The sequence below is a fragment of the Xyrauchen texanus genome, chromosome 1 (genome assembly GCF_025860055.1).
Source record: "Xyrauchen texanus isolate HMW12.3.18 chromosome 1, RBS_HiC_50CHRs, whole genome shotgun sequence".
NCBI classification, from domain to species: domain Eukaryota; kingdom Metazoa; phylum Chordata; class Actinopteri; order Cypriniformes; family Catostomidae; genus Xyrauchen; species Xyrauchen texanus.
In genome coordinates this window covers 55,874,048-55,887,345 of record NC_068276.1, presented here as the reverse complement: position 1 = coordinate 55,887,345, position 13,298 = coordinate 55,874,048, and the positions used below count along the sequence as shown (strand labels likewise).

The window sequence follows — 13,298 nt, the reverse complement described above, 5'->3', positions numbered from 1 at the left end:
TAGCACAATGGTCCTAGAGGAATGTTGTTTAATTTCACTGTGTACTGTACTAGCTGCATATGGTTGAAATGACAATAAAAGCCACTTGACTTGAAAAGGGGCAGGCGATGCAGAATGAAACAAAGAAGCATGGAGCCATAGTCCAAGAGCTTTGTTATTTCCTGCTGTCTCTGTTCATCTCAGCTACCGAAGGAAAAGCTGCTAACAACGAGCCCATACCAGACTTAAAAACCAGCCAAACAGATGCCAGCGTTTAACAAGCTAAAGATACACACAAACAAAAATACTTTGGTTAGTCAAGTTGAGTGTTCGAGATGGTCTGTTGTGCTCGTAATGTCTGATTCACACTGGGGGAGTATCTTAGATAACTTTATACAGACAGAACAGAAAAAAATTAGAATAATTGCTGACTACCACTCAGACAATTCCTGGTTATTCCAGTTTCTGGCAGAGGGCAGGTTATTAAGTGGATTACATCCTAGATAAGGGCCACATGTGAGCTGATGTGAACTCAGGTTCTGAATGTTTTAACAGTGTTTTCAAACTAGTTTAGATTAGTTTCTAAGTCCGAGTGTGTATTTTTACCTGACACTGTATAGATGCTCATCAACAGATGTCGTGTCACCCAAGGAACTATGGCATAATTACATACAAGCAGTGTGGGTGTGAGACAGCAGAATTGTTCAAAGGGGTCCCTCCGGATGGCAAAATCGCTCAAACTGGAACATTATTAATAATATTTAAATGAAGTATACATACTAGGGCTGTCAATCGATTAAAATCTTTAATCGTATACACAAATATTTGCTGAGAAAGCCCCTCATATAATACTAATTCAATATATAATGATTAAATAATTATGCAGTTATCTTTAAATATATATAATTATATAAATTATAAAATATATATAAAATGCATTACATTATTGTGGCAGAAGAGTTCATCATTTATAAGACGATACAAAAAGCGGCTTTAGAATACAATGTATTGTTTACTACCATATTATTGAACATAAGACAATCATTGGCACACAGTTCACAGCAATCCATTACACAAGTGAATTTGTCAATCAGAGATTTATTATGAGGGCTTGTTTAAGGACCCGTCAATGCACACCTGCGTAAGACATGCTTGTGTAGCGTCTAAGGTGTGTTGCATCATAAACATAAAAGTCACCAAGTGTTTTAAACGCAAGAACGTAACTTATGTCTGTGTTGTGCTGCTTCTGAAGGGTTGCTTTGTTCACTGTATAAACTGCGCGTTGCCACACAGCTGAAGTTTCAATTACTGCCCTCTGGAGTAAACATGTGGTACTACAAGCTTGCATTTCTCAGGAATCTTCCTTATTACGGTCTGGGGGCATTGTGATTAATTGCGTTAAGTCGACAGCCCTAATACATACAATTTTATAATTTGTACACTGTGCAAATTGGATGGTTACCAAGTTCCCTGTCATGATTGTGTTCTTGCGGAGGAGCTTAAACCCAAAATGTCACTGAGGGACTGGTCTTGTAATTAGTGCAAGGTAACCATGCTGTGTAAATGTTTGTACAGTTCCGTTCAGTAATGTTTGCCCATTAACTGGGTGAACTGATTTATTCTTCTCAGAGAGAAGGTCTCTCTGCACATAAGTGTCTCCTTAAACACAGTTGACTCTGACATATGCTTAAGTGGTCACTTATTACTCTGGCCCACTCTACTGCCGGTTATGCCATGCCCCTTCAATAATTTCTATGCATACTCCTTTAAAGCAGTGTAAAATATTAAAAATATTTAATTTGATGCCTTATAAACTTTGCTAAATGTGTGATGTTTTCAGAGTAATCCAAATGGTAGCCGCAGCGTATTACTCCTACCTTAATTTAATTTAGCAAATATTATAAATTAAAAGAAAACAATTTCATGCACCTACACTACCAGTACCTCCAGTTTATTTTTGTAATATCCCTGTCAACGGCATCAGTGCACACCTATAGTAAAAGTGTAAGTCCGTAAGTCCTGTGTAATGAACAGCTATTGTGTCAGGGATAAAGGAAACCCTCCCTTCGTTCAAAAACCAGTTCGTGTGACTGCCCAACCTGCAGCATAAAGCTGTTGTTTAGTCAGCTGAAAAACATAAACAGAAGTCAGAGAGCTGATTGGAAGGAGGGGAAAAGTAGGCGGTGACAGGCTCTCTGAAAACCCACAGGAAACACCTGTACCCACTGCAGTATCGCTCGGCTCACAGGAGGGGGTATGCTGTGTGACGCTGAACTGTGTTGTGCTTCGGTCCAGTCCCGGGACAAAGGTGTTTACACACGTCTGGTCAAAAGCAAAAGCAACAGCACACTGGAACTGTTGTTTGTTGTTTAGTTTGTGAAGTTCTACATCCTGATGAATGTTTTACAATGATTCATTAAGAGCATCATCACAGCAGGATGCATGACTGCTAAGACCATAGAGGAATTTACCAGCCTTGTTCCAGGAGACTTAATGGCTTTGGTTCTGTTAAGTTTAGCAACTAGCTGAAAGTTTGATAGACATGATTGGCTGGAGTGGATTATGATTTATGACGACACCCATAGACAGACTTTTTTTTGTGTGTGTTTTATATGCTTCCTTTTGTTCTTGCTTTGGCTACCATTCTTAAAACGTTTGAACCTATTGTAACCTGAATCTCTGGAATGCTTGATTCTGATTGGTCAATCGTTGCATTTTGTGGCAAATAAATTTGTATGATGACCATTATGCTGTAGAATTTGCCAACTGATTTCCGATATAGCTGTGGTAGTTTATGTCTCTTTTATCACTCTGCAGGCTATTTTTATCACATAATTTAATTTTTAAAAAATTATTTAATTGTATTGTATTATTTGAATTAAAAGTATCACTTAACAGTTGCCAAACAAGACAAAATTATTTGTGTTTGTGTGTGCGAAAAGTAAAACATTCCATTTAAACCTTAGATGACCTTTTTGCATTTGGAAAAACATGGTATTATCTGTTACCATTTTTTGCACATGAGTAAAATTCATTACCATATTCCAGGCACTGCCGGGAAGTTCCGAAGATGTCTGCAGTGTTTCCCCCACTGTGTTATGGGAATACAAACTGAAAGCAAAATGTTTGAGTAACACTCGGGTCTCCAAGGATTACTGAGTGTTTTATGTCTGTGCTGTTAAGATTGTAGTATTTCAGGCTGAGGCTTCTCTGCTTAAGTGTCAGTGTTTTTAATTTATGTTAAAAAAAAAAGGCCAAAAAAATCAACCCCAAGTGAGGACATCTCCCCCCAGAGCTGTAGGGCCAGTGTATGAGCTACATGCGGGGAAATGTGCGGCTGAAGTAATTGACACGTTATACTCGCACCAGATTGTGGACATTTCTCTCTGCATTTCTGACATGCACAAATTGTCCTCGGCTCCATAAATTACCGAAATGACGAAGCTGTCATTATGTTGTTTATTTGGCATTTTTAGTGTCTCCACATTATTCACACTCCGGGTAAATTCTAAGCATCCCCGTTGACCAACTAAAAATATCTGTTACTAAAGTAAACCTTATGTGCTGTATTGCATAACAGACCAAAAACGTCATGGCAATCAGAACAATATCAGAACAATACATTACCTCAGTTTTGTTTTTTATTTTGTTTTTTCCCCAAAATGAAGTTACTTTTTATAAATCACACCAGATTCGTTAGCTCCCTTTGTAATGGGGTTGGGCCATACATTTATTTTTATTTATTTTTATTTGACCCCGAAGATCTTCTCAGGAAGTGTTGTTATCATTGCAGGGATTTTGCATTAGCTCAACACATCTTGTCCCAGCTGAGAATTTCCTACCCTTGGTCTATTGCTGAACGTGACTCAGCAGACAAATAGACTACCCTGTTTTTAAATTCTTCATTGGCCTCTGTTCATTCTGATAAAACTCTACAGTGTTGACTGAGGGCCACCAGAGCTTCCAGAGACACCTCTTTCCCCTGTTATTGTTTTTCTTTCTGAGAGATTCTTGGGGAGTTGTTAACCTAGACATACATTTTTTGATGGACTAATTCCATAATAATGTATTAGTACATTTAACTTGTGGTTTAATTGTGATTTAAAAGCCATTTAAAACATTTAAACACAACAAAACATTTGGTATTTATAGATTAAATTACCATGGCATCACATAGTTACTTAGTGCATTTAAAATAAATGGGAAAATACATTTTTGCATGTCCTTTTTCCAACAGCCTAGATGTGCTGCTGTGGTGGCAAAACAGGGTCCCGTTCAACACGTTAGATCTTTATGGTGGTGTTGTTGATATCATGATCATCATTAGATGCCTCATATTTGTCACAGTGGTAAACCTTTTGGAATTGAAAGCAGCCATTTGCTCTTGAAAAGTTTAAATCTACCCAAATCAGCTGCGGGGCAAACCGGTCTTATATGAACACATGTGACGACCATGAGAGGAATTTGTGGAATGTTATAATTTATGTAAAATCCTGAGTTTGTCCTGATCCAGTTATCCTGATGTAAAATAAAGAAGCCCAAATGTCCAATAATCTTTCGGAAATTAGGTGTTTCAACTCCACAATCTGCACTTTTGTGGCGTTTCCAGCTCAATTTGAATGAAGCGCCTATTGATTGGTGTTAAAAAAGTGAAGTGCTACTGTCTAGTGTTTTTTGCATTTTGTAAGTGGGACCGTTTTCTGTTGCACCTCAAACATTTCCAAAATGCAAATTTTCCCTCTTTTTCCTCCCATACTGTGTTTTTGTCTATCTTGCCACAGAAAGACATTCCAGATATTTCCAGATATGTTATTAATGATGAAATGATTTAGTATTTCTGTAAATTAGATTCTAAAACACAGTGACATCTGGCTATAAAATGAAAATACCAGAACACCATATTCCCTCAGCAGAATTACCAGAATATGAAAAGTGCTTGTCTCAACACGGTGTTTTAGTAGATGCATCCCTGTATTGTGGACTTCTATTGTTTTCCATGCTCTTAGCCGATTCATGAATTGGCTTGCTGTTGCATTAGTCTGCAAATGAATCACAGGCGATTTGAAAAAGGGAATGCAAACTCCAAATCATGGTCGTCACTGATTATGCTAGCACGAGGGAAGATAAATGCGATTAAGCTGACACAAACATGTCTGATGGGAGTTGTCGCTTGTCAGTGAGTCTGCTTAATGTCACGGATCGTTGGGTACAGTAACTTTTTCGACTAAACATGTGATCATGTTGCAGTAATGCAAAAATGCACGTTAAGCATGTTCAACTGGACCAGGCATTGGCAGTGCACGCATCTGCTTACGCATACTTGTACAAAGTCCACGACCTGCTGACAAGACATAATGTAATTTTATCCAGGCTTTTGTAGTTTTTCAATAAAGTAGGCAAGCTTTAAAGTAGGAAATTAAAAATGAAGGAAATTATGCAGTAGTTCAACCCTCTATTTCCTTAGATAATAGCCAGTTGTTACTGTAAACTTGCAAGAAGACAAGAAGTCAGAGAGGTTTGAAACAGCACGAGAGTGATTCTTTGTGAACTGGCCCTTTAAGGTGTCCCTTTACAGTATGTGAGATGCTATTGATAAAAATACCAACGAAGTAGCTCTTTGAATGGAACTTTTTTATACTAGACAGTAACTGGCAGACTTACAATTTCTGTTTGAATATCAATGAATACCAGTATTCTGTGACAGCTAATATATTGTAACTTGTAACCTGGCACTGTTACACAACTAACATCAATAAGGCCAGCATCTCTTGCTTTGTCCTCTTTTAACTGGGGCAGCAGGTCCTCTGCCTTTTTTGGCCATCATTAAAGAGAGAATCAACTAACGGCACAGAGCACAAGGGGGATGAGGAACTAATATCCTTGTTCTGTCCTCCATACTCTGCCGCTGAACTGATTCTTAGCAGGTCAAGCTGAAGATCTTGTGTCTGTTGGTGGAGTGGACGTGCCACTCATTTCTCACATGATGAGGATCTCTCACTGACGGGCCGACAGTGTAACTGAAAACCCTGTGACATCACGAGCAGTAGAACACTTGTGAGTGCCATTGTCACTTGATAGAGCACTTATTTAAGGAAAAGGTCTGTCCTGTCTTTCATATGACTCAGCTGTTTCAAATGTGCAAGAGTGCATACACTGAGGACAATTAAGGCCCTTTCACATGATTTGCGTCAACGTTTCCCAGTGTATTCCCTTATGAACTCCATGGAGCGAAGCGTCAAGCTTTATCCCCAGCGCCACGTTACACGTAGGTCAAGCACTATAAAGCTGATTAAAGTTTGCACAATTTCTGACCACATTTGTCCCTGACCTTTCAAACGTAGCCAATGATTACCAGGTTTTCACATGATGTATCATCACGCTGGCAATGTCGGTGCAAAAATCAAAAGATGGACTGGTCTTGTGCACTTCTACATGGATTAAGTTGAATGATTAGATATTCTATGCAAATCAATAAATCATAAAATGATAAAAATCCTTCTTATGACACAACTGTAAAATCAAATTAGTTTACTTAGAAAAAGCATGCATGCCATTTGTTTGCCTTATTATTTGTTATTTAAAATTATTTGGCTCAAGTAAATTTAACTTAGACATTTAAGTACAATTAACTAGTTACAAGTAGACTTGACTCATCTGTGATTCAAGCATATTTAATTTTTATTTAATTACTTAAAATTAGTTATAACATGTATTAATCATTCTTAGAGAAATTATGACTATAGGTCAATCATAGAGCATATTAGATTATCTCAGTACTTAGTGAACATACTGTATATCTGCTCTTTGGAAAGTACTTCCATTTGAGTGGAGAGGACTGGGACAAGTTAAACAGGCTCCAAGTTCACCAGAGGCAACACTAATCACCCTAATGGTGACTTCACACAAATCATAACTGCCAACCAGTTACAAAAAATACAATGGTCAAAAGAGTTTTTACATTTCCTCCATTGCTTTGACCATTGTTCCCTGGCTTTGTATTCAAGAGCAGGTGCTTATGTGTATTCCACATAGCTGCAATTTTGTACTTTTTTGTACCCTTTTTTGCTCTCTTTCTATTTCTCCCCAATTTGGAATTCCCAATGCGCTCGAAGTCCTCGTGGTGGTGTAGTGACTCACCTCAATCCGTTTGGCGGAGGACGAATCTCAGTTGCCTCCGCATCTGAGACCATCAATCCGTGTAATCCGAGACATAGCGCATGTGGAGGCTTCACGCCATCTACCACAGCATCCACACACTACTCACTATGTGCCCCACCGAGAGCAAACCACATTATTGTGACCACGAGGAGGTTACCTCATGTGACTCTACCCTCCCTAGCAACCGGGCCAATTTTATTGCTTAGGAGACCTGGCTGGAGTCACTCCGCACGCCCTGGGATTCTAACTCGTGACTCCAGGAGTGATAGTCAGCGTCTTTACTCGCTGAGCTACCCAGGCCCCCCACGAAGGCCTTTTTTGAACTCTTTAAAGCAATAGCCATCATGATTAGAGAATCAATCCCGTTTACCTGACAGTGAGCCCGTTTACATAAAAAATCAGCTTATTTAAACAATCTGACAAAAGCAAGAAACAGGCATTTACATGAGATTTGAAATCATCTAGTTATTTTCTGTTTTTGACGTCAAACCGTGAAGAGGCATGCACACAAAAAGTGCATTCATTGGATAAGCTGGTAAGAATGCTAGTAAAGGTGTTTACATTTAACACAAAATCGGGCTAATGGGCAAAAATGTACCCGTGTTGATCGGTTTATTCTTAAGCCGTTTATGACCTTACACTGATAAAGGAAAGCCATTTAATGCGCATGACCACACACATTGTCAGCTTATTAAGCATAATCGGTGTAAGAATGTGCATGTAAACATGCTCACTGATAGAGGACCCCAGTGCAAGCCAACAAAGTATCACATATTTGAATTTTTTTTTAATATCCATTGATTTTCTTTTAAGGCAATTTTATGTGACCTCCATAGTTTAAAGTAATTTTTGGAATATCTGCAATCTGATGCTTGTCGCCAAGCAGAATTCAATAACTGATCCATGATCTAATCTGGCTAAGTTTATTTTCCAGCTGTGTGAAACATTCTGTCCTAGAGATCCATACACCAATCCTGGTCTTCTTCCTCTAGACTACTTCAGTGATCTAAACTGTCACGCTTAAGCTAATATTTACTGTAAAAGAACACTCCCAATGCGATTTCAGTTTGAATCCAGTTGACCAGACAGACATGTTAGGATTTATCTTGCCACAGTTGTTGCCTGTCTGGGTGTTCCTTCTTGTTCTTTCTCAACTAAACAGCACGTGCAAGAAACTTCAGACTGTGGCTTGGGTTTTGTAGTGTTTGAATTAACGCCAGACCCCAGGCTCTTTAGCTAAGCGCCTCTGGCCACTGAAATCATAACAGTCTCAGCGACAAGGGGTATTGATAAAGCTTAGGCGTAATAATACACATCCTCTTTTCCACAATTAAAGACCTTTGTCAGGTCCATATTTAATTGGATGTGAATGAAAGCAAGGCTGTGAGGGATAGAAGTACAGTCCATTCAATAGTCTTAAGGTACTTGGCCAAGTAAAATCTTCACAACGCTTGTTTTCAAGAGTGTTTTGTTTTCTAGAATTAGTTTTTAACAGACCGATGATTTACATTTACATTTATGCATTTGGCAGACGCTTTTATCCAAAGCGACTTACAGAGCCCTTATTACAGGAACAATCCCCCCGGAGCAACCTGATGTTAAGTGCCTTGCTCAAGGACACAATGGTGATGGCTGTGGGGATCGAAACGACAACCTTCTTCTTAACAGTTTAGTGCTTTAGCCCACTACACCACTGCCACTTTGTCTGCTGAACGATTGACATCAAGGTGCACAGCAGTGCAACCTATTAAACAGGCAGTACATATATCCCTCACAGCCTCATTTTCATTTATGTCTAACCAAATATGTTGTCTTCCCTGATTAAGGTCCATTTTGCATCTGCGGCAATGCTGTCCCACTTCTTCAGCCCACGTACACACTCTCATTGTTTATCTGGTGTTGGCTGGATATTTATCGCATACTTTGAATAGTTTCATATTTTTCTGTCATTTTCCTGGAACCTGTCCTAATCTGACAAGGGAAAGGAGCATACCACTCTTCCGTCTTCACCAGTGAGTGTTCCAGATTTCCTGCCTTCTATTGTGGCTGCAGCGGGATGCTAACATCCTGGTTCAAGCCCTGAGGTCAATCCAGAACACACTGTATATCGGTCTCTCTCTCTCATTTCTTCTCCCTTTACTGTTTATCTTCTCTTTCCACCAACTCATCTTTTTTTACATCCATATGCTTTGTTTTAGAATTGTTTTTCTATGTTGACATGCGCTAGATGACATCTTTGATCGTTGTTGTGCGTCTCGCTGTATTTTTTTTCAGAGTCTTGCGCAGTAGCTCCATATTTTTTAGATGCTGTTTCAACTTTTGAAAATGTGCCTTGAGGCACCTGTGCTCTGTTCTGTTCGTTGTGCTGCGCCTAGCTTTTTTTTAGCACAAGACTGTGTTTGGTCTGAACGGGCCCTAACTCTTGTCTTTGTGCATTATGCAGGACTTTGCACATTGTTTTAAATTCCTTGATTTTTCCCAGGATTTTCTTTCATCTCTTTCCCTCACCTTTTGATCTGTTCATCTGCTTCTCTTCCTCAACTCTCTCCTACTGGGTTGCCGATTGCGATCCAACGGCGCTGCATCTGCCAAGCCACTTTGAACTTGAGCACAACAGTGCAGATTTATTTACAGGCTTATGTCTAGTTCACTCCCCTCTTATTACCTCTCCTCAGGAAAGCCCTTCAGGAGAATCCTTTCATCACCTATGATTTCTCTGTGCTGCAAAAACCTTACATCAGTTAGTTAAAAGGTTTGGATCAGAATAAATTACTTCAGCTTGATTTATTGGTTGTTAATTTGCAAGGCTCAGGTGTCAAGGCGAGGCAAGTCAGTTCACTCAATGGCAATATTTTTCTATGTTGACAATAAACATACAAGCACAGCTTGAATGGGGAAAGAATAAAATGTCCAAAACTCTCAAGATTATGTCAAAATCCTGTCAAATCAGCAATACAGTGGGTTGACAATGGTATCATACATTGTGCTTCTTTAGCACAAATCACCATACAAAACTGTTTTTCCAGGCTGGTCCAGCTAATGTGCATGCACATTCTTGAGAAAAAAAATGAATAAAACAGTCGTTGCCAGTATCAAAAATGCTATTGACTCTTCTAAATGGAAGATGAAACTTCCTTTTCTAAAGCTGCCATATTGAGCATTCCTATTTTTTCCCATAAATGTTTCTCAGTGGGCAGTCTATTCCTCTCTGTACTATGTCTGGTATAATCCAGTTTGCAGCATCACACCTGACCGTTAGCTTGCGAATGGATATACAGATTTGTTATGCTTTGAACGGGGTCTTCTTGTGTATAAGGGGGGAGGTGGAGGGACGTTTGGAATGGGCTCTGAGGGAATGAAGCCAGTGGCGTTTCCTGCTCTCTGATGAGAGGATGTACTAACTGAACTGGCTCATCCTGCATATGATCTGACGTACCACAACAACCTCATACTGCATTCCTTTAAGCCCTTTGAAAAGACTGCAAAGCATTCTAAAGATTCCTGCATGCAAATGATGTCACCTCCTGTTGTAACCATGATTTACTAGTTGCTTTCGAGCTCATTGAATATTCTGGTAATTTCTGGGTCTGTACTTTCAAATGTAACCATGTTTGTTTTTTGTGGTTTTACAGTTCTGCCAGCCTGGTGGATGGAGGTTGTCTCGTGAGAGGAAGCCTCCAACATTCTTTACAGTGGTGCTGACAGATAGTGATTCAGAACGACACTACTGCTCCTGTCTGACCTTCTTTGAGGCAGAGGTCAATCTGCAGGTGAGGCTAAGTCCAGGCTATACACAGCATAAATAAATATTCTTTTGTTTTGTTTTCCATTAAAAATATCCCGTCAGGCTTCCTAAGCAACCGATTGGCCCGGTTGCTAGGGTGGGTAGAGTCACGTTGGGTTAACCTCCTCGTGGTTGCTATAATGTGGTTCTTGCTCTCTGTGGGGTGCATAGTGAGTTGTGCGTGGATGCCAACGTAGAATAGCGTGGGATTCCATGCATGCTACATCTCCGCGGTAAAGCGATCAAGCCACGTGATAAGATGTGTGGATTGACAGTCTCAGACGTGTAGGCAACTGAGATTCGTCCTCCGCCTCCCGGATTGAGGAGAGTCACTACACCACCACGAGGAGTTTGAGCACATTGGGAATTGGGCATGCCAAGTTGGGCAGAAAAGGGGAGAACACCCCCCTTCCCCCCAAAAAAAAATCTAAACATAATTAAAACAAGAAACATAAACTTGAGAGGCAAAATTTTGTAAAATATTAAAGTGATTTTCACTCAAATATGAATTTACTCACCCTCATGTTCTTAACCATATGACTTTCTTATGCGGAACACAAAAACATTTATATCGCGCAGAGGTGGGAGCAAGTCACACATGTTCAAGTCACAAGCAAGTCTCAAGTCTTAACCATCAAGTCTCAAGTCAAGTCTCAAGTGCAGTGCAGACAAATCAAACAAGTGAAGGCAGTGACTCAACTCAAGCAAGTCGAGTCCTGATGAGTTTCTCCGCAGTCAAGTCGAGTCAAGCCGCAGTACTAAAATAAATAGAGGTTCATTTTTGAAATTAATGTGATGAACTTGTATACATATCATATCTTTTTTATAAGAATTGTATAACAGTAATATGTTATCTATAAAATATATATATATATATATATATATATGGAGTCCCGCACAAACAAATGTACTCAATTCCATATTGCAACATGTTACCTATTAATGCTTGCATATTTGTTTGTTTTTGAGTAGTCTATGGGCAATATAAACATTTTATTTTATTGAAAAACATTGTTTTTGAAAATAGTAAATTATTTGTTTGTGCTATAGCTCTTTCGAAAAAATGCATCAACCAAAATGTTTTAAATTGACTCTTTAGTGAAAATTTTCCCGACCCCTGCATTATATAGAGGTAAGATGAAAAGAAAATGCCATCGAAACATTTCTGAAGACCGCAAGTTCCCTTCAGAGATACATTTATATGAAATAGTCATAAAGGTTTTGCATTCAAGGGCTTTAGTTAAAGTCTTCAGAAGTCATAATCACTGTGAGATTACTTGGATTTCGTATGATATTTCGGGAATATTTTATACTACTTGTCACGTTTTAAATAAAGTGTTGTGACTGCAAATCTGCCTGTTATGTTTTTATATTGCCAACAAATGGTTATGGTATATTGTTGACTGTTGTGAAGGTTTAGAAAAGGCACACATATATTTAGAGGCAATGTCGGGTAATTTCAAACTTGTCGTGCTACAAAACATGAGATTAATTGTGAATCGTTTTAATATACTGACAACATTTGAACAGTAATTTTACATATTATTCTTTCTGGATAATGAAATGTGTGATGAAATTCGAGGTTGTGGTGGTTGCATCGGATATTTTTGCTTTGCATATTTTCATCATAATTTGTTTTTATTCACACCGTCCAATTCGAAATATTTATATCCAAGGAGTTTATTTTGGAACTCGAAAATCATCTGTCATTTTGCCGTGTTGCTAGCGCAGCGTTAACTGCGCAGATGCAGATCAGTGGTGCTGGCAGGCTTTAAACTCTTTTCATTACTGTTTTATAATAAGTTATTGAAAATAATTACAATAAAAAACATTCAAGTCATCGTCGAGTCATGCTGTTCAAGTCAAGTCTCGAGTCACTGGTTCTCAAGTCAAGTCAATTTCTTAATTTAGTCAAGCAAGTCGCAAGCCCTTAAATTTGCGACTCGAGTCAAGTCATGTAACTTGAGTCCCCGACCTCTGATATCGCGTGCCATCTTTTCAATAGTGGCAGTGAATACCGCCTCACTTTAAACCTTGAAGGGGTCAAGACATGAGGTATTCAATTGTCCTTGATCTTTTCACATGTAAGTGTTTTTGTACCATAAAAACATACTGTAAGTTTCAAAACTTAAAACTTCATCATCACTGTAAAAAGAGCATTTGTTGAAGCAAAGCTGCCAAAACGACTCATTCTCTACTTTCTCCACATTGCAATGTCACACTGTGGTAGACATTTGTATCTGACTGTCTCCACAACAACGCCTATTTTACCTTATCACTTCTGTAGCCCTGCCCAGTAGCGTTGAGTAGTGAGATGGCAGGTCATTCAAGAGCAGAGAGCCAATCAAAACAGTGTGTGTATATTGTCAAGTCTTAA

The 13,298-nt window shown here is 39.0% G+C and overlaps 1 protein-coding gene across 2 annotated transcripts in view; it reads left to right on the top strand.

Moving 5' to 3' along the window:
* The window catches only part of LOC127647020 (myotubularin-related protein 13-like), a 146,338-nt gene that overhangs the window by 36,127 nt on the left and 96,913 nt on the right, over positions 1-13,298 (top strand). For both annotated transcript variants that reach the window (XM_052131073.1, XM_052131080.1), the window contains one exon: positions 10,770-10,907. In XM_052131073.1, coding sequence (XP_051987033.1) covers positions 10,770-10,907 — 138 coding nt within the window. The remainder of the gene's footprint in view (positions 1-10,769; positions 10,908-13,298) is intronic.